Below are 22,064 nucleotides of genomic sequence, written 5' to 3'. Positions count from 1 at the left end.
GCTGCAGCTGCACCCAAGTTAGTTTCATCAGGAAATGGGTCATTTCAAATCTCCTGTTTTTCTTTTTGGTACCAGGTAGTCAAATCAGGACCTTTCGCCTGCCAGGCAGGTGCAGCTCCACTGAGCTAAATCCACAGCCCCCTCAAATCTCCTTTTAAAGACAGAAATAGACCAGCATGATGCATAAGCAAAAGTAAATGCCTCGAAGCATGAAGCACCCGCTGGAGAAGGTGCCTGCTAAGTGTGGGACGAGGCCCCAGGGCAGCCAGCGTGGTCTTCTGCCTGCCTTTTGGGACAGCCATCACCGTGCAGGCAGAGAGAGGTTTGTTGCCCTCTGCCTCGGACTCTATGGCCTGTAATCCAGGCAGGGCAGGGCTGCCTGGTACCAGAAGCTCCCAGAACACCATTCCGAGAGGGCAATCTCCAGGTGACACAGGGAGACCCCAGCTCGGCCACTGAAGGCTTTAAGGGAGGTGCCAGGTTTGGGGACAAGCACTTCAGAGGCAGAATAAAATTCCTCTTCACAAACATGACCACAATCAAATGATTCAGCTAAGGAGCAACTCACCTGTAGCAACTACAGCCTTCAGTGGGGTCGGTAGGAGGAATTGCATCTGATTGTGTATGAGCTGGGTTTTCTTTTCTTTCTGAGATGAGTCTTGCTGTGTTGTCCAGTCTGGCTCTGAACTCCTGGGCCTTAGTAGTTCTCCTGCCTCAGCCCCCCCAGTAGTTGGAAGTATCAATGCCCACTGTCTCACCTAGCTCCAGAGTGTGATTTTTAAACAAAGGCCACCTGCTTAGGGAAAACAGACGCATGTCCCACTTAACCAACTCCAGCACCAGCTGTGCGTGTAATGCCTGATTCCCAACTCCTAGCAGACGGTTTTCTTTTAGGCTTAGTGACCACTAAGTGTCTTCTAGCCCAGAGCCCTGTACTCCTTCCCCACAGGAACCCCGCATCCATACTCTTCCCGCTCAATCCCCAGAAAACAGTCAAAGCACGTGACCAAACTTTTTTTAATTCTGCATACATAGGAAACAGGACTCTATCAAAAGAGAACAAAAATTGCAACCACGAGCCATGTGTGGCCCAGGAAGAGCATGCACAGATCCGCCTGAGTCACTCCTAACTGCCGGCCTGCAGGGTGGCCACACACAGAGCAGGAGAGGCCACAGGCACCGGACTCGCCAGCTCATGGGGACGACGCTTCTCACATGGATTATAAAATGCTTGAGCCCTCCCAGGGGTTCAGTCTCAAGATTATTTGCTATCAAAAAGATGAACAAAATTCAGTGTGGACTTCAGTGCCCCATTCAGCTGTGCCTGGTCCACCACCAGGGACAGCTCTCACTGTGCTTATTTTAAAAAGTAAAGGGAGAAACTGACGTTAAAAATGCAAAATAAATATCCTGGAGGGAATGAGCCAAGGGGACTCTGGTTGTAAACAGCAGACGTTGTGCTTTGTGGCCTCATCCAATTGAGGACAGGGAGGGGGCAGAGGTCAGGGCCAACATGGTGCTCTGGCCAGGCAGCAGCCTCTGGCTCTGCCAGACTCTCCCCGGGGGTCGCCAAAGCTCACAGTTACCCATCCTGCCACTGTCAGAAAACGGAGAGTGGGCCTCTTGGCCTATGCAGATAGAAACCACTCCAGGGCCACCCAGGAGTGGCCTGGATGCTCACGTTACATGGGTGCCGATTTCTCAAGAGGCTTCCAGGAGTTCATTTAAACAACGTCCACCCCCAATCTGCTCCCGACACCACCAGTCTACCCAGGCATCCTAGCCATGCTGTTCACAGCACACACAGCACTGTCCGGTGGTCTGCTCTATGATCACACCCACGTGACTAACTACACTGGGGACAAGCCCTTTACTGTCAACAACTTTGTCACTACTCTAGGGTCCTGGGGTGAGGGCCATTCCCAGGGGTCTGAGTCTCTCACCACAACTTCCTGATGATCTCAGTGACATGGCAGAACCACTGGTCTGTTCATCCCACTATCTTCTCATCGAGCCTCCCAACACAGCTGCCTGGTCCCGGGCGTGGCTTGCATGGTTGCCCACAGCTGGCTGTGCCCTGGCCCCTCCCCGTCCAAGGCCAATGCGACTCCTAGTGGGGCACCCCATGTCCATCCAGTCCCTGTGCGGCCCAGGACAGGGTGCTTGGGAGCCCTGGGCTGTCATCCTAGGGCACAGGACAGACACAGGCGCCGTCACAGATGCACTGAGAGGGGACGTGTTTCTCCAAGTCAGACCCAGAGCCATGGCACTCAGTCTGGGTTTGGGCAGGGCAGGGCGTGATTCCCGGGACTTGAAGGACTTCCTTGGGGCCTTCAGGCAACAGGAGAGAACACAGCTGAGCTGGCCCTGTCCATGCTCATCATGCTGCGTGTGCTGGGCCTCTGGTCTGTGCAGAGGGAGGCCTGGCTGCAGGATGTGGGTGGGGACAGAGGAGTGTGCAGGGGCCTTTCCCCTGCCAGGACAGCCAACAGGGCTGCTGTGGCCTCCCCTGTCCCAGCTCTCCTCCCTGCCCTCCTCTCAGGCTCTGTCTGGAGGATCTGGTCCGTGAAGCCCTACACTATCTCCCTCGGGATAGTCGCTATGCTACTGGAGAGCACAGGCCACATCAGGAACGGAAGCAACAGAGGAGATGGTGTGGACTCAGACAGTGTCCTCCACAGGAGCTCAAGAGCCAGGGCGGAGCCCGGCGGGGGGGGGGGGCAGGGTGTGGCCTACTTGTCCTTGACCACCTGTTCATAGGGGGGCGGGGGCGTGTTGCAGTAGGAAGGGGGCGGTGGGTAGGCCACACAGCCCTGGGGAGAGCTGGGCTGCACTTGAAAAGCCATCGCCATGCTCCCAACAGGGTTCACGCCCGGTCCTCCAGGGTCAGTGTAGTATGGCGGCCCCGGCTGCTGGACTCCTGGAAGAGAAGAGGACGACATGTGAGCACACACTGACACCCCCAGCACCCTGGGCTTCCCCCTTGTCACTTGCTGAGTGAACGTGCATCAAGGACCTAGCTCCCAGCACTCTGGGAAGCTGAGGAAGGAGGACCACAAGTTCTAGCCCAGCCTGGGTAACTTAGCAATTTACAGAGACTCTGTCTCTAAATGAAAAGGGGCTGGGATGTAACTCGGTGTGAAGGCCCTGGCTTCAATCCCCAGGACTGCAAAAAAAAAAGAAAAGAAAAAAAAACAACTAAAAAGAAAAAGAAAAGAAACGCAACGAGAAACGAAAAGAAAAAGAAAGGACCTGCTATGTGCAGGGAGTTTGGAGGGTCCAGGGCGCAGACCACAGAGCAGCAGTGGGCCGCCCCACGGGCCTCGGCTCCGTGTGATGGACAGGCTGCAGGGAGGCGGTAGAGGTGGCACTGGGTGGAGGCACCAGCCGGAACTGCTGATCTGAGAATTGTGCTACAGATGAGGTATTTGTGGGGAACTGAGCAGCAGGTGCTGGAAGGTCACAGAGGCTGTGTGCTGAGGGCCAGGGGTCACCAGCCACGGCCAAGACAGTCACATGCCCTCCAAGGAGGGGACAGCTGGGGAAATGAGCTGATTCCTGACCCCGGGCCATCACTGGGCAGTTCCAACACCCACAGCACACGGCTTGGGACCAAGTCTTTGGTGCCAACTTGGCTCAGCACCTCTTCAAGGAGGCCCTGCCAGGGCACACACTGGGTCCAGGGGGTGGCAAGAGCCTCTGCTCCAAGCAGGACCGGGGGTGCAGGCTGCTGCTCCACTGCAGGACCCTGTGGAGTGACAGCAAAGACGACAGGAGCACAGAGGCGAGTGCCCTGCCCCAGACTGGCTCTCTCCGGCCACTGCTTCACAGCCTGCTCCTCAGGTCTGGCGTTCTGGTCATGAGGCTAACACTGCAAGGTCCGAGTTTACAAATAATCAGGAAAGTGAGCCAGAGTGCGGCTGTCACCTTGGCTGAGCTGATTCTGCAGCAGACTCATGTCTGAGTGAGGCCTTGTATGCTAGAGAGGCTCCCTGGGGCCAGCCTGGTGTGGAGGCTTTGTTCTGCTTTGCTCTGCAAATCTCCTTCTGCTTCCTTAACTGAATAAAGGTCTTACTCCTAACAGACACCACCCAGCGTGCAAAGTGTCCTGAGCCCCTGAAGCACACACCAGTCAGACTGGGAAGCTGCAGGGTGTCAGAGGGAAGGCAGCGCTGGTACAGGCCCACCCACAACCCAGCATGTCCCAGGGCATCCCAGCCCAACCTGCAGCTGTGTGACCCACAGATGCCACCACTGCTACTCACTGCATCTGTGGCCTGGGGTGTGGCACCAGCCAGGACCACGAGTTTCTCAAGGACTGAGACTGGGGCTTATTTGTATCTGGATCCCTAGCATCTTATACAATTAAAAAGTAAAGGATTTTTAAAAAGAAGCCATTGAAACATCATAGGCAGGAGAGGACGAAGGTCTCTGAATATCAGAGAGGAAACGGAGAGGAGAGCAACAGAGGCCTAGCAGGGAGATGTAGCCAAGGACCCACCGGGGTAACTCCATGTGGGCCCTGGAAGTGGAACAGGACCTAAAAAGAGGAGGCCCTGGGAGATGGGCAGGGAGACAAAAAGTTCCAGAGCCACACTGGATGCGTCAGGGCTGAGGCAGGACCGGACTGAAAGACACGCACGGTGTGGATAACGTCACTGAGGAGCTGTGCAGAGGGCCTCGGGATGACGGCTGAGGAGCAAGCTGTGGGAACGGCTGCCACTCAGGCAGGAGTCAGCAGAGAACAGTGAAGGTGGATGAGAAGGACGCAGAGGGAGGTGAAGAGCAGGGAGCAAGGTGCGTGTCCTGGTGGCCAGGGCCAGGGAGAAACTAAAGCAGGAGGAAGGGCAGGCACCCTGCAAGGTTGGGGTGGCCGAGGCACTGCAGACCTGCACGGGCATCTGGGGCTCTTGTGCTCTTCCCCCAGGGGTTGCAGGGCAGCGGCAGTCACAGACCCCCACGGCCCCAGGAGAGAGGCAACTGGGGCGTAGACAAGGGGGCAGCAGGCACATTTATGGGGTGGTGACAGACACACGGGGAAGGAGCTGGGTGAGAAGAGGAGCTCCGTGAGAGCAGTGCTGGCCCGGCCCAGCGTGGGTGCCAGAGGCCCAGAGTGGGTTTCACCCGGACAGTGAGCGTCTGTACAGGGCAAGGACAGAGAAGGTGCCAGAGTGCGGACCCCAGGGAGTCTGGGGTGTGGGAGAAAGAACAGGGTGTTTGCAGCCGATGGCCTCCTTCTGGAGCAGAACTGGGCACACAATTACTCACTGCAATAGCAACCTAGCAAGGGATAAATGCAGGCCCTGAGTGGACAGATCCGAGGTCTGAAGAAGGGAGAGTGTGTAACAGGCACAGACGGTCACAGAAAAGGCAGAAGTGGATGAGTCAGTGGGGAGGGACATGCTTGCCCAAGGGGCACAGGAGCTGGGGCGCTCCAGCTCTTTGGATGTGGGGGTCAGGAGATGCACAGAGCACTGTTTGAGGAAGCTGATGGTAGGGACGGCTGGCTCTGGGGAGACAGGACAGGGTGGCGGTGGGGGACCAGGTGCCATCTGTTCTGCATCAGTGTTTTGGGGTACAGTGTGGATGGGAATCAGGCTCTGCCCACTGTCCTATGAGCCTCTCCCAGTAGAACAGCAAAGCACTAAACCCTGTCTCAAAATACAAGTAAAATAAACAAATAAAGAAGGCTGAGGATATAGCTAGCTCAGTGTGAAGGCCCTGGGTTCAATTCCCAGCACTGCAAAACAAACAAACAAATGCCTGCCTAACTCTAACAGAGTCCTCTCAGTGCAGGGAGGAATGATCTAGTACACAATGTGGGCCCTCCTTGCTAACAGTATTTTCTTGACAAACAAGAACCTCACATGCATCCCGTTACTCAAACTCGCTTGTAATATCATGGCATTACCTACTTTTAACCCACAGCTCCAAAAGCCGCAACCCACATACATTTCACAGTTGCGCAAGACACCTTCCTTCTCCAGTCCTGTCGGATCTGTGAAAGCCAGGCAGACCCTCGACAGGCAGTGCAGTGAACCACACAGGGACCAAACAGGGCAGCATGAACAAATGAAGGACCCAGAGCCTAGGAAGATGCTGCCCCAACATGGGAGAAGCCAGGAGCATGGCTTTTTGTCACTTTTATTACAGAGATAACTCTTACTGTCCAGGCTGGCTGACAAACCTGTAGCCAAAAGCACCAGAGCAAATTCTCCTAGAGAACATTTTCATCATCAATTGAGTTTCCTCTTATGACTGTTCCTCTCAGACTAGAGCCTTCTAGTTTGTCTGCTTGTGGTATTTATTCACTTTGCAACATTGTTTCAGCTACTCAAAATACTTTTTAATCCATTCTCAAGAATTTGTAGATAAGTGCTGATACACTGTTTACCAACAGGGAAATTTTGTTTCTCTTTCTTACAGATTGAATATCATTTCCATGTTAATACTTAAACCAGAAATTCTGAACAATGTTAAATATTTATGACACTAAGCATTCTAATCTTCTGGAGAATTCTTTTATAGATGTCTACACTGAGCCACATTCCCAGTCCTTTTTAAAATTTTGATACAGGGACTCACTGGTTGGGCTGGAACTTGTGTTCCTCCTGCCTCAGCCTCCCAGAGTACCGGGATTACAGGCATGTACTGGCACACTTGCATTTTTTTTCTAAGTTTTAATCTCCCTCAGATCTGTAGTGTCCTAAAATATGGTTCTAGTTTTGTTTTTTTCTTCTTTTATTGGTTAGCTTTCTCAGGGGTGAGAATGTAATGCTTTTGCCTTTTTAGCCAGAACTAACTTTTGGATTTAAGATTCAATTATTGTTTTGTATAATTTATACATTAATAATTTGTCTTTCATGATTACTGTTTGTATTAATAATTTCTGAACATCTTTTGAGGACAGTTTCATTCATTTACTTTCAATCTGAACAAAGAATTAGATTACAAATCTAACTCTAAAAGTCAGCTTAGCACATACTGAATAGATTTTTGCATTCACATTTGTTGGCTCCTTTATTCATTTGTATAATCAAAAAACACTGAAATTGTACTGAATGTTACCAGTCTTCTGAGGACTCAGGAAACAATCAGAAAAAAAGAAATTTCCAGTTCTTGCATCATTTGGAGTTCAGAGTACAATAAACAAGGCAAATAAGAAAACACATAGTGTGTGAGCTGGTGAAAAGTACAGCAATAAACATGTGTATCCAGAGGGAGAATGGCAGAGAAGAGGCTAAGTGTACATAGGACAGAGTGATGGAGAAGACACTGAGTGTAATGCAGACAGGGTGATGGAGCAGAGGCCGAGTGTGCATGGCTGGGGCCTTGGGTAGAGAAATATCCTTTCAGACAGAGGGACTCAGAGCATGTAAGGCAGTCAGACGCCAGCCAGAAGAGTCTGAGGGAAACATGAGGCAGTATGTTGCAGCTGTGGCTGGACCAGCAGGGGCAGGGCTGGGAGCTGAGTGGCAGAGGGGCCCTGCTGGCCCTGCAGTAGAGTTCTAACTGTGACTGCAGAGTTTAGAGGTTACCTCTCGGGTGCTGGGAATAGCTTTGACTCCTGTATTTGTGCCTTGAGCTGCTTTACTGGAAATAGATGGAAGCATGAGAAGACACAGGGGGAGAGCAGTGCTGCCCCACGACACAGGTGAGTACAAGGTGTGGGCCATGGCCATGCAGCAAGGGGAATGGGTGTCATGACACCCTGACTGGCCTGAGGTGTGGCCGTGGAGAAGCAGAGGAGCCCTGACTGGGTGGGGCTGCGTGGCACACCTGTGGGATGGACAGGATCACACAGGTCAGAGCTCTGGTCCAGCCTTCCACTCACTTTACCTCCACGTGTAATTCAGGGGAGTGTTTTTTTCCTGCCAGCGGGTACAGAATATCTGGTCTTCTTTTGAGACAGTCTCACTGTGCAGTTCAGGGTGGCCTTGAACTCATGGTGATCTTTCTGCCTCAGCCTCCTGAGTGCTGATATTACAGGCATGCATCACCATACCCAACAGGGGTCTGGAACATCTACTTGCTCATTTATAGATTCTTTTTTCCCAGTACAGCTGGGGATTAAACTCAGGGCCTTCGCACTGAATTACGTCCCCACTCCCACTCGCTTTTTAAAAAAATTTGTCTCATTAATTACTTGAACTTACGATTCTCCTGCCTCAGCCTCCCAGATTGCTGGATTTATAGCACTGTACCATATGCCATGCATCTGTAGATTTCTAAATGCTATGAGTTCAGGTAGTGATCACCACCTTTCTGGGCCAGGGTCCACCAGCTGGGGCAGCCTTCAGAATCCCAGCACCCTTCAGATTCTATTTCACTTTTTTTTTCTTAAAACATTTGATAAGATGAACATGTATCAGAACTACTAAAGAAAAAGGGAGAGCAAAGGCACCCAAGCCGGGCATGGTCACACATGCTGGTAACCCCAGCCCTCTGGGAAGCTGAGGCGGGAGGATCAAGCCCAGCCTGGGCAACTTTGCCAGATCTTGTCTTAAATTGATAAAATACGGGCCTAGGATTCAGCTCCGCGTGAAGGCCCTGGACTCCGTGTCCTGTACGGCATAAGGAGAGGCAATAACTGCACAGACAATTTATTTTTTTGTTGTTTTTTGGTACCGAGGATTGAACTCAGGACCTTACACTTTCAAGGCAGGCGACGGAACCACTGAGCTAAATCCCCGGCCCACAGACAACTTATTTTCAGAAGACTCACGAACCCTGAACAGACCTAATGTCTCCGAATTGTCATTGCGGCCGTCTGGGCAGCCTCAAAACACTGACAGCGCTGTCAAAACCAGGTCCCCAGAAGCAGTCTAAACATTGGCAGCGATTTCTGTTCTGTTTGGAGCCAGCCGTGAACTCTGTCCCCAACATATTTCTCTCTCCTCCTTTTCATTGAGATGGATAAGGAGAATGGAACAGCCCCGCCGGCTCCACACCCAGGTCTGACTCCCTGTGTTTTCCGGGTAACAGTGACCACTGCTTAACTTTCACAAGGACAGTTCTCCCAGAGAGGTGAGGGCCAGAACACAGCATATGAGGCAGGAAAGCGTGGCTACTTACTTCTGAAGTATTTTCTCAGGTCATTAAATGTCTTTTAAAAAAGAAAAATACATTACAGGAAACTAAGAGTTTATCAAAGGCCAGCTGAGAAGGGAAACAGCTGAGGAAGTGGAAAATGCACGTCAGTTTCTGCGGAAGTTCCACAGGCAATCGTCTGAGTGTGCAAGTCAGCTGTCCCCAGCCTTTGGCACCTGACAGGGTGGGACTGGTTTGGGGCTGATTCGAGTCCACGACATTTATCGTGCACTTTTTCTGTTGTTACATTGGATTCTCACAAGGAGCAGGGCCAAGGCCCCTCACATGTGCAGTCCTTAGCAGGCTCCGGTTGGACGCGCAGGCCCAGCGTGGATGGGGACGGCAGCCACTGCTCAGCCTGCCCAAGTCCCAGGGCCCAACAGGTGTGGGTGGGGGTTGGGGTGGAGCCTGGTACAAAGGACAAGAAAGGGTTCCAAATTTCAGTTTAGCTTTTGCACCTCGGTGACCGCTGTGGGACACAGCTACCTCTTCCTTCCTGGACCATGGCCACTGCGTGCCCTGCGGCTGAGCACAGAGCCCCACACGGCTGAGTGTGTCCACAGGTGCCCTGCGTGGCTGAAGGGTGGGTGCGTGTGTGCCTCACCTCCTGTGCCGCCTGCTGTCCACTCCACGTTCTCAGTGGAGAAGGGTCCCTGAGACCTCCCCTGGGAGGCACCTGGTGAGGAATGAGGCAGGCCTGGCCTGACCAATCTAGCTCTGCCTTCATGACTCGGTGTGAAGAGGATGCCAGGGGAGTGGCTGGGCATGGGCTGTGTTCTGCTATCCACCGGCAAAGCAGAGGATGGAGCGGCTCACACCTGCCAGAAGATTCTGCTCCTAGATCAAAGAGCTGCAGGCTGGGGCTTTTTCATGATTCATCTTAACAATAGGTAAAGATTCCTTTTCTGGAGGCTGAGGCAGGAGAATTATGCGAGCTCAGCACTTCAAGATCAGCCTGGGCAACACAGTAAGACTGTATCTTAAAAAATTAAATACATAAAAATAAAGTAGGGCCAGGATGTAGCGCAGTGGTGCCATGCCTGCTTCGCAAGTGCAAGGTCCTGAGTTTGATCCGTGGTACAAAGAAAAAAAGAAAGGGGGCTGGAGAGAGAGAAGGATCCCTTTTTTAAATACATGCTGTGTAAAGGGTGTCATCTGTCAGGCATCACAGTGACCAAAGATACTACATATTTTTATGTGGAAACAAAAAAATAAAAGCAAACTACAAAAAGGCCTCCTGCTTTTATGAGCAGTCACAGGCCCCCCGCCACCCTGGCTGCAGCCACCTCCTGCGCCCGGCAGAACACGTCTTTGGATGGTCCGGTGTGCGTGCAGGTGGAATTGCTCTGGAGCTGGGTTTAATATTCCACAAGGGCAGCTCCCAACCCAATCTTCTCCCCAAGCCTTGGGCTTCCACTGCCCAGAGGTCTCTGTGTCCCCTACAGGTCCCACCTGTCCTTCTCTGTGCAGCCCAACCAAACCCGGGCCTCAGCCGTCAGCTTCTGCCTCTGCTTCCTCTGGCTCTTGGCCACTGGCCTTGCTGCCCTGAGTCTGGACCCATCCCTGTCCCTGCAGTCCCTTCCCACTGTCGCACAGCCTTGGTGACCACTAACTCGCTGGATGCCTGCAGAGGAGAATCAGGCCCTCGTGCGTTCCCGAGGTTGTGGAGGGGCTGATTCCTCAGCAGCATCCATCACTTGGCGTTGGGCCCCACAGACGTCAGCACTCAGCTGCCTCCTCCCCAACCCCATGTGGGTCCCTGTGGCCCTGCTCTCCATGCCCGTATTCCATGGTCCTCAGCCTGCTGGCCACGGATCTGAGCAAACCGCTGTGGCAGGGGATCCCTCTCAGGCAGAACCACCGGCAAACACCAAACTGGACTCTCATTTTCAAAATGACCACTTCTAAGGAGTTCATCGAAGCAGGCAAATTCTTCCCGAGCTTGGAGCTGCTGGGCAACAACAGAGCCCCTGACCTGGTGTGAAACTGTGGAAAGGGAGGACTGCCACTGGAACAAAGCAAGCAAGCCAGGGCTCCCATGCAGCCCTGCTGAGTCTGTGGAACTATCCTTCGCTGCTGCAGGCCTTCGAGGGAAGACGTGGGCAGTGGTCAGGTTACACTGTGGCTGGGGCAGTCACCAGCCCGGGACGTGCAGCAGCTGGAAGGACTCAGCGTCTCTGGCCTAGATTCTTTTTTTTCCCAGGACTAAGGACTGAACCCATAGCCTTCACACTGAGCTACACCCCAGCCCTTTTTATTGATTGTTTGTGTGTGTGACAGAATCTCATTAAATTGCCCAGGTGGGACACAAACTTGAGATCCTCCTGCCTCCTCCTCCCTCAGTGTTGGGATTACAGGCATGTGCCCCTGAGTCTGGCCCTGATCTAGATTCTTAAATTTAACCATCTTCTAAAGTTGCTGCTGGGCCACCGGGACTGTTTTTTAAGAACTTCCTGGTGGCCACATGGGGAGACCAGTGACTGGGAGAACTAGGAGCAGGTGTTGCCCAGGGTGAGAGTCCGGGATCAGATGGCAGGTGTTGGTGCCACTGACCAGGGAGGCTGAGGATACCCAGGCACATGGTTAAGCGGGAAAGAGAGGGCCAGCAAGGGCAGTGTGCACGGACACAGGGGTCGCATCACATCACGGCTCACCATGCCGGCCCGGGTGAGTCACACGGAGAAGCCACCAACTCGGAGTCTCAGCCAGCACAGGAACCACGGGCTCAAGGCCCCTGCATCTGAGGGCAACAGGCCACACATCCCAACAGAGCCCTGGCTGCTCTCTGTACTAAAACCTCTCACGATCCAGATGAAACCCAGTAGGTGATGGCTTCAGCCTCCCATTTTAACTGAAATTTTGTACTCTGCCCTACGAGACAGCACAAATTTGACACTGTTTGAATATTGTCAAATATGGAAGAATACATAGCTGGGGTGCAGCTCAGTGGAGACCCCTGCATGCATGAGGCCCTGGGCTCATCTCCAGCACCAGAGCAGACAAAACCTCTCCAAACCAAACAAAAACAGACAATACAATCAATACATAAACAGAACAGCACCAAAGCTGAGTGAAGTTTAAGGTATGGCTCCCAAAGCACTATAATGGGAAATGCACATATTCTCATCTTTTGGGGTAACGTTTTTTAAAAATGAAATTCTTTTTAAAAAGAAAACCTTGCAGAGTATCTGGAGGAAGAAAACTGTAAAAGAACAAGCGCACAAAAGATCAGCTCATTCTCCTTCCACCCTGAGCACAGCATGTTCTCCGAGCAGAAGAGGGAAGACTCAGCTTTCTCCTTCTGCAGTCAACCTCCGTACTTCTCCCCTTTCTCTTAAGGTACCTTAAGTTATGATTGATATGCAAACAGCTGCATTTATTTAATATACACAGCTTGAGGAGTTTGAGGCAAGTAGAAATCCATGAACTCACCACCAAATGTGCACCATGCACTTATTCATCACCTCAAAGCGCCATTGCCCTCTTACTGCTATTCCTTGTGTGTGTGTGTGTGTGTGTGTGTGTGTGTGTATAAGAACAATTAACATAAGATATACCCCCTCAGTAAATTGTAAACTAAATTAAATTTTAGTTTAATTTATTGCATGCTTCATAGTAGATCTCTGCGACTGTATCTTTTTGCATAACCAAAACTTTGTAAAAACCAAGGCAGGAAATACTGGCATTCTGACCATTGGCCAGCAGTGCGCAGTCCATGTAGACCAGTGGTGGTGAACCTAGGGCACACATGCCACAGAGTGTTGTTTGTATCACCGAAAGCTCTAAAAGGCTGGGCACCCCTGGGGCAGACACTTCCCAGGAGCCCCCTGGGGACTGCCCTGAGCACAGCAGGCTGGGTATGCAGGGCACTTACCTCGTCTTCCCTGCTCACCTGCCTGGGGCCTGGGCTCCCCTCCATTCTCAGAAGGCTCCTCACACACAATGTGGAGATCAGCACACCAGACTGTGTCAGGAGGCAGCCAGCACCACCCACCACAATACATGGGAGGCTTAGATGTCTAATGCATACTTGTCTTATATGGATTAAGAATATCAGACCATTGTGGAACATGCTTATAATTCCAGCACTCTGGGAGGCTGAGGCAGGAGGATTGAAAGTTTGAACTCAGTCTGGGCAATTTCGCAACTTGGTGAGGCCCTGTCTCAAAATAAAAAAATAATAAAAGTAGCTGGTGATGTAGCTTAGTACAAAGGCCTTGGATTAATTCCCCAATGCACACACTATGTGTGTGTATTTCAATTAAGAAATAGCCAATTGTTTTTGACCCCAAGACATTGCTTTGGTGCTGCACCCTAAAAACAGCCAAATATAATATCTACAAAATGTCTGCTTGTTTGCAGGTGCATTATTCATGAGTCCTCAGAATGTTAGTAAGTGAGCATCAAATACCTGAATGAATAAAAGGCGAAATAAATCATCTGGAATCACAGAATAAATATCTCATACACTATCACTTAAAGACACAATTAATGTGTACTTCAGAGACATCAAAAATGGCAAGGGCACTACTGTTCCCACATGGAAATTCCTAAATACATAACTATGGAAGGAAGAAGGCAGAGGACAGCTGGACACACACTGCACAGCTCCATGTGAGCTGCACCAGCAATGCTTCAAGCACTGACACACGATCCTTTTATACACTGCATTTGTGGCCAGCAAAATGACAAAGAAGTGGGTCCTTGGAGCTGCAGTTGCTCCCAGGCATTTTCCAGGCGCTGCCCTGACAAATGTCTGCAGGGAGGGCAATGGGGGCTGACCTGGTGCGGGGTTGGGGGGCTGCCGGGTATAGGACACGTTGAACGCGGGCTCCTCAAGCAGCGGTGGTGGGTACAGGCGCCTGCGTATGAAGAAGCCAGCTCCGCAGCAGAAAAGCACACCCATCATCAGGAGGAACCTGGGGAGAGGCAGATGTAAGTGGGGCAGAGACAGCTACGGCTGTCCCTGGGCCCTTGGGGATCCAGAAAACTGAGGCCAGAGTGGGTCATGGGGAAGCAGAGCTCACAGCCAGGAGCCCTGGCACCGCAGACCTGGACCTCTCTGGTCCATCTGTCCCAGGAGCACCTCCCTTCCCTGCCTCTAGAGATGGCCCAGGCTGATGGCTCCTGCGTTGTCCCTGGATGGTGGCCACCAACACTGAGAAGCTCTGTGAGGCCTCTGTGTCAAGTCGCTCCAGATGGCTAGCTGGGGTCAGAGTTTGTGCAGTTGCTCTCCCGTGCAGAGCTGTGCACTTGATTGTCAACTCGACTCCTGGGGAGGGGGCTGGTACACCGGGGACTGTGCTGATGAGTAGATTAATGCACTATCCTAAGAGCTGAGTGCTGTGAAGAGGAGGAGGAGATCACCGGGGGTGCTTTGGAGGATGTATCCCTTGCGTGGTCTTCCCTGGGCTCTGCTTCCAGTAGCCTGGAAGTGAGCAGCTCTGTCCACCCACCTTCCAACGTGATATTCCATCTCACCTGCGGCCACAGCAATGGAACCAGCTAATCATGGACTGATTCCTCCACAACCATGAGCCAAATAACCCATTTCCTTCCTTAAGCTGTACGTGTCAGGCATTTTGTCCTAGCAACAGGAAAGTTGACTAATATGGCGCCTCTGACCTCAACTCAGTACCTCAATCTAAACAGAAGATGCTGCCCAAATTCTGTGTTAACATCAGCTGATCCAGCCTCTTTATCACTGTTTACCTTTTCTTATTTTTCAAGGCCATGAGGGTGAGCACATTTACAGTTCCTAACAGATGTTTCCATTATTATCTGAACATCTATAAAGGACAAAAATACTCATCCTGGAGCACATCATAATTATAAAGAAACTACAAGAATAGCAAAAAACACAATCAATAAAAACCTGAAAAACAAATTTTTAAACTGAAAATCAGAAAATCCTAAGTTCTAGATATACCTGGACATTCTCCATATCTTGACTCTGAAGTCTAATGACAGCGCAGCCAAGTCTTTTAAGGGTAAGAACTCTGTCCTACTCATTCAAGAACCCTCATTGGCCACCACATTGACAGCATCAGCAAATGACTTCCCTCACTTCTCATTTGCACTGTGCCTTTTGCGTCTCTGAGAAGGGCCAACAGTAATGGGCAAGACTGACAGATGAGTCTGAGAAACCCTTGCCCACCTCAAGTGCACGTCTGCAAGGGTCTGGGAAGCAAGGCCCCTCTCAGCCTAAGCACGCTGATCTCACATGGGAACAGACTTAACTCTTAGAACTAATCTCCCTCAGGTGGAGTTAGACATAGGCTTAGCTCCAACACTAAGTCCAGCTGTAGCTATCTGAGTAGAAACGTCTAAAGCACAGAGAGCCTGGATGTGAGCATGTGTTTACTTTCTCAGAAACCCAGCTCCTGGACTGCAAAATGCAGTCATTTGTTAAGTGGGTCTCTTCCCTGGAGAAAACCAAGATATCGGTCACACTGCCAGAAGGAATGTTTTTTTCCTAGATGGAAATGACACTGCAGCTTGCTCCTTAAACTAAGAGGGAACAGGCAGGAGGTGAGGACAGCAAGTCACGTGGCAAGGACCACTTGTGGGCTTTGCCACCTGACTCAATCTGCGCTGAAATGTCAGTCTTAGGACTTATCCTCATGGAGAAGAACTCTGGAGGGGGGAGAATGAGCTGATCAGGACCAGGAGGGAGGGCCGCCCTTCAGCAGAAGGCGAGCCAGTCAGCAGGGAGAGTGGTTCTCAAGGCGGCGAGCTGCAGATGCCCAGACCCTGTGCACTCTGTTCTGCCTCTCAGCAGGTTCTGGAAGGTTCCCAAGGATTAACAGTGGAAGCAGTGCACTTTTCCTATCATCAAAGTAATGTGGTTTCTTTAATTCAATTTTTGCCCTCAGTCCTCCCTGTGCCATGCCCAGCCTGAGTACGGCAGGTGTCTGCTCTGTGTATCCCAGCAGTGGGTGCAGCCGCCATGCAAACCCTGCTGTCCAAAACTCAGTGAGATCCCAGCATGGAGGCCCTGGCAGCAGGTCACCCACAGGACCCCAGCCCTTACCCAGACCCTGCGTGCCCAGCAGTTGGATCCAAGGGTGTTGCCAGCTGCCTTGTCTAACCCGGGCCATCTCACTGAGACCTCCTTGGTTAAAGGCCCTCAAGATTGTGGAGCTGGCTGGGACTCAAGTGCCCTCCCCAAAGGTTTTTGTTTGGGTTTGTGTGTTGAGGGTACTGGAGATTGAACCCAAGGCTTTTGCACTGAGCTGCATCCCCAGCTTTTTTATTTTAAATTTATTTTGAAACAGGGTCTTGCTAAACGGTTAAGTTATTCCAGGCTGAGCCTGAAGTTGCCATTTTCCTGCCTTGGCCTCCCAGAAAGCTAAAATTACAGGCCAGCCCCACCACCGCTGGCTACCCTTTGTTTTATGGTGAGAAGACAGAAGTCCTCACAAGTCAAGGTGAGGGCCCCAGGTGCACAGCCAGCCTTCCCATCCAGCCCCATCCTTTCCTCCTCACTGCATGGACTTCCAATCTCTCTCTCCCTGTGCCCAACCTTCCTGTGCTCCTGTCCCTGCAATGTACTGTCCACTCTCTCCGAAGATCTACTCAAAATCTCTGCATTCTCCCCAACTGCCTGGCATCAGAGCTTCTGGGGATTGTTTGCACAGTTCTGGCGAGAGCTTCTCTACCTGTGATTATCTGCTTAGACCTCTGTCTTTCAGGAGCCCCACTGCCATAAGAGCCTTCCCAGGAGACCCCAGCAGAACACCTGGTGCATGCTGGGCACCTGAGGTTTGCTGAGAGAAGGAAGGTATGGAACAGAGTCCAAGTGTCCTGTGTACCTCAGCCAGGCCCCTCCAACTCACTTCCCAAGGTGTCCTCTGGGTGTACTTCCAGGTGAACCTGCTTCCAGATCTCCATCTCAGAACTGCCAAATCTTCCAGCAGTAGGCACTGTGACCTGCAGAGCCTGCCCTCCTGCACTGTGTGGAGGACCAGCCAGGTCAATGGATTGCCCTCACTCTGACAGATGAACCCAGCCATCAGCCCAAGAGCGCCTGGCTCCAGTCCAGGTTAAGTTGACCAAGGGAGGCTACTGGGCCCTGATAGTTCTGGACTCTCATTTTTTTCTTCCTCACATAGAGCCTGATCTTCGTAAGTTTTTTCCATTTTTAGGAACATCTCTACAACCTTCTCACCATGCATCTGGTGCTTCAGACAAACCAAAATATTTCCCAATCCTTTCAGGGTTAGGGTTTCATGCCCCAGACAGCACTGTCTCCTTTTGTCCCAAAGACCTGGTAAGATTCCCGAGGGAGTGCATGGCCCAAAGTTCGGCATGAAATGCCCCCTTTCCCTGGCCTCCTCTGCCCTCCTGGTGCTTCCTTTCCACCTTGAGATGTATCGGGAAGTGTTCACATCTTGGAAGTCTTAGGGTAGAACAATTCATTTCCTCCTACAGAGTTTCAGACACTAACAGCTAAGAGTTGGGAAAAGCTGGACTCTGTACGCCCTTGTTCAGCAGTGCAGTTGTCCAAGGAGAACTTCCTGAGCTGGTCCCAAGGGAGGCCTGGCCAGGGGCCAAGGGGCCAAGTGACACCCAGCTCCCAAATATCCAAAGCCTAACCAAGGAGCTGGGGCTAACGTTGGAGATGATGGCAAGAGGCTTTGCTATTCAAGAAAACCTAGGACATTTGACTCCCTGAAGGTTTCTCTAATCAAATGCTGGGACAATTGTCAACAGAGAAAGACAAAACCTCACAAAGTATTTAAGTGGCTGCTTTAACATGCTCAATAAAGTTTTAAAGGTAAGTGAAAGGCAAGCAGTATGGTGTATGCCTATAATCCCAGCACACTGGGAGGCTGAGGCAGGCGTATCAAAAAGTTCCAGCCCAGTATGGGTAACTCTGCCACTTAGCAAGAATATACCAAAAAGGCACTGTAGTGGGGGATGTAGCTCAGTGTGAAGGCCCTAGAGTCAATCCCCAGTACCAAAAAAAAAAAAAAGTAAAAAAAGGTAGTGAAGTCAGTACCTCAAAGTTATAAAGAAGAGCATGAAGTGTCAGCCTTTAGTGGCATTGACCGGAGGATGTCACCAGCATGTGAGATCAGAGAAGTGGGTGAGTTCAGAAACTCCTCTCTTGTTTTAAAGAAATCCCTTTCCACATGTTATCTGAAGGATGGATACTTCTTATCCACAGTGTCAAATGGATTCTCAGAGAGCTCTGAAATGGCACACCCTCAGGGTCCTGCTCTCTGGAAGGAAACTGTACCCCCTTTCCCTAAGGGTACGGTTTGTAGACTTCGGATGCCTCATAAACTTCCTTCCAAGGAGTGGAAGAGGCACAAGGACCCAGGCGGTACCTTGAGAGCTAAGACTGAGCCACATGAGGTGAATGGAGATTTCCAGGTCGCAGAAGCTTGATCACAAGTCTTGATTTGCTGATTCTGATTCCTCAACTCAGCCTTAGCTCCATTTCCGAAACTGGCTAAGCAGCTGGTGAAGGAAGTTGTCCAGCCACCTTTCAAAGCAGAACTCTTCTCCACTAGGCGCCTGCAGAAATGGGAACCAGCTTTCTGCCAATTCTGTGAGCTCTCACGAGACTGAGCCAAATACTCCTGCTTTCTTGACTCAGCTGTCCCGAAGGCCACAGCCCAAGGTGGAGGCAACAGAACTGAGGTGGTGACGATGCTGACAGTGGGCTGAGCTCTTGGGGGCTGAGGACAGTGAAGACTGGCATCCACAAACAAGTAAGAAATGTGACCTACCAAAAGTACCACAGCCTCTGTATGGAGAGGGCCCGCACACAACACCTGGAACCACAGCAGTCCTCATAGGAGCGGCATCTGGGGAGAGAGGGCGCAGGCTGATTAGAACCAGGGTGAGAAGAGCACCAGAGCAGTCTCATGGCCCGCTGGGTTTCAACAAGTACAATGGCCTGTTTCCAGAGAGGCATCACCCCTGCCAGCTCCACGACCAGAAGGAAGCTCCCTAACAAACTAGCAATTGGAGTTGATCTCTGTTCAGTCTTCAATCCCTGAATGTAGGAACAAAGTAGAATTATCCCGGTAAGTCCACTGGTGTTAGAAAGAGAATAGGAGTCAAACATGAGGAGGCTTAGTCCCAGCCTCACCACTCACTCACTGGGAGTTAACCTCTGTGAGCCTCACTGTCTTCACTAGCACAGTGTGTGGGAAGGGAGGGGCCCTTCACAACAGAGTTAAGTTTTTAGGACACTGTGCTCCAGAAAGTCCCGGGACATCGTCCAAATATGAAGTGCTACAATGATTATGACTGCCCATGCTGCCTCCTTCCATCTGACACCCAGGTGAGGCTCAGACTCCCCATCAGGCACAAGCTCATGTGACAAGCTCAGGAGCTGTCCTTGCCCAGCAGTCACCGAGAAAGGCCCCTAGGACGATACCCACTACAGGCTGGGAGGAGTCACACACCTCCTTCAGTATCTCTGCCCTCCCCACTCGTTTCCTTTGGGGGAGGGAAAATGTCCAAAACTCAACTGCTGTGTTGCGCAGTTCGGTATCCACAGAGAATCCTTCCCTGGAGAAATCAGAGTCCAGGTGGGAGGGAGGTGGGAGGACGGGAAACGCCTGTCTCTCAATGATATGAAATGATCGTATAAGTAGGACCTAGCTGCCTACCATATTTGTACTTCAAAAAAGTAGTGGGGGAAAAACATACAGCTCAATCTGAGATTTGGGCACTAAATTTGCAATTTATTGCAGCACAAATAGGCTTTTTTTAGTGTAAAGAAAATGTGTAGAAAATTGCTCTCTGGGAAATACTAATCCAATGGATGGTGTTGATAACAGAGGCCTGGGAGGTGGTGGTCCTCAGTGCCTGACACTGGTGCTTCTTGCTGTTCGTTTTTGTTTTTTGTTATTGTTCAGATTTCTTGTTTTTTCAGGTTTTATTTTTTAAGTAACATAGATTAACTGTACACATTTGTGTGATTTTTCAAATAAAAGCAGGTTAGGTCACTGAGGCTCCTGGGCGTGGTTCTGCTTCTTTGCAAACATCCAGTACCTTCTAAATCCTCTACTGAGCAGAGAGACACCCCCAAAACTACCATCCCCCACACAAAATGCTCCAGATGATATGAATATTTATGTGCTCAGTCTTTCTGTGGCCCATAAACACAAACTTCTACCTAGTTCCCAACTCCTATGGTTTCAGTGAGATGTTCCTGTAAGGTACTGACCTAAGCTAATCTGCTTAACTTGCTTGGATTGACCAGTGTCTACCACAGCCACCTAAACGAGTGCTTTAAAATGTTGCTGGTTCTCATAAGCCATGCATGCAAAAATAGCCACTAAGGACCTGCTAGGAGCTGGCTCTAATCCAGGTCCTGGAGCTGGTCCTGCAGCTAGAACAATCAAGCCCAAGTGACAATCCCTGCTGAGGAGGCGCTTTCTTTCCCCAAGAGGGGAGCAATCGATAACAACAGAAACAGGAACTGCATTAGATGGCATCATGTTCTGTGATGCCCAGCAAATCAGTGTCAGCAATTGAGAGCATCGGGGAAGGGAGGTGTCACAGAGTTTTAGACAGGTGCTCAAGGGTAACCCCCAGAGATGGCAACGTCTGAGTACAGACCACACAGAGATCTAGTCTGTGTATGACCCTAGCAGCAGGACGGTCTCAGTATTTGGGGCCTGGGGCCTCCAGTTCCTTCCACAGCCCCACAGCTGCACTAGGCAGAGTACAGAATGGGATGCCCAGCATGGGATGTCTGGGCCAGGCTGGATCAGCAAGAGCCTGGCCCTGCACAACAGCACCCTCTGCCATCCCTGGTGCCCTCCTTCCAGCAATCTCATGGTCTTGGGCAGCTCTGTGTGCATGCAGGTGTGTATCAACGGAGGGGGAGAGTTCAAGGGAGACAAAAGACTTCTCGCCATTGGGTAGGTGGATTCAGACAATTAACCGCAAACTGAAAGAAATGAGACTGTTTCCTAGCAGCATTTGCAAAGATGAACATTCTTGGCGATTGTGTGGGATTCATGGTGTGATAGTGTGGTAGCCTCAGGATCTTGACCCCCTTACTCTGTGAATGTCTGCTTCTCTTACTTGTGGACCCTGTAAGATGGGATGATCATAATCACTCTATGATTATGGGATTGTAAATGAGGACGTATGTAACATAAGGCCCTTTTGCGGCAGACTGGCAATTCTCCTCCTGGCTTTGAAAGTAGCTGCCATTTAGGGCCTGCAGGTGTGATTAGTTGAAACTAGAACTTCATAATGACCAGAAATGTTCCCAGAAAAGCCTACATCATTCCACAGTGAGCACAGAAATCAGTAAAGGACTGAAATAATACACTGAGAGGGGACACTAGGTCGAAGTACGATGTTGGGCTGGAGTGATTCCCTTTGCCTACAATGTCGATATGCACAAGAACAGTACTGCCCAGCTGTTGAGATCTCACTGGTAGACTGTGAATTCGACTTAGTTGATTGCATTGTATAAGGATAAAAATCAGTTTATAAAAATCAGAGAGCATTGTGCTTGTTTTGCGGCCAGGCACAAAGCCCTGTGTGTCTGAGGCTGTGCATGCAGCATGTGTCTTCAAAGCTGCTGGTGGGATAACCAGAAGCCAGGCGTGCACAGGCTGAAGTTCTGCAGGGGCCGGAATCAGCTTCTCTCATTCTCCTGGGAAGCTCCAGTTGGCCTCGGATCCACATCCTGACTCTGAGTCACTTTCCACTGCTAATAGTGCTCAATGAACATCTCCTTCTGGTCTTTCCTGTTTTCTGACTGGGCTACTGCCATTTTTGTTTCTAACCCTACTATTTAATGTCCTGCAATGATCAAATTCCAAATGCAGACTCTTACGAGGGGGCACACTGTACTTACTGAAGGAGGGCAGGGTGGCTAAGGAGGGTGCAGAACAGAGCCGACGGACACCTGTGGCTCAGCAGGAACAGGCTGAGCCATTCCAAGTCCAAGGCTGTTTCTCTTCTGCTGGCGCACCACCCTTTGCACC

At 51.0% G+C, this 22,064-nt stretch overlaps 1 protein-coding gene across 5 annotated transcripts in view; it reads right to left on the bottom strand.

Moving 5' to 3' along the window:
• Positions 1-1,003: 1,003 nt before the first annotated feature.
• Vopp1 (VOPP1 WW domain binding protein) overlaps positions 1,004-22,064 on the bottom strand; it is a 95,312-nt gene continuing 74,251 nt past the window's right edge. For 3 of the 5 annotated variants that reach the window (XM_021254207.2, XM_013070418.3, XM_013070417.3), the window contains 3 exons: positions 18,831-18,908; positions 13,873-14,009; positions 1,004-2,920 (listed from right to left, as the gene is read on the bottom strand). In XM_021254207.2, coding sequence (XP_021109866.2) covers positions 2,733-2,920; positions 13,873-14,009; positions 18,831-18,908 — 403 coding nt within the window. In that variant the 3' untranslated portion in view covers positions 1,004-2,732. Of the gene's footprint in view, positions 2,921-13,872; positions 14,010-18,094; positions 18,909-22,064 lie in introns of those variants that run through there. The other 2 variants (XM_021254208.2, XM_087196032.1) reach the window with 2 other exon arrangements.

This window comes from Heterocephalus glaber, unplaced genomic scaffold, assembly GCF_053883595.1.
Source record: "Heterocephalus glaber isolate CG9 unplaced genomic scaffold, H.glaber_assembly_v1.0 deba00001610, whole genome shotgun sequence".
Lineage (NCBI taxonomy): Eukaryota > Metazoa > Chordata > Mammalia > Rodentia > Bathyergidae > Heterocephalus > Heterocephalus glaber.
Note: the sequence above shows the minus strand (reverse complement) of the source record. Positions and strands in the feature narration are given on the sequence as shown.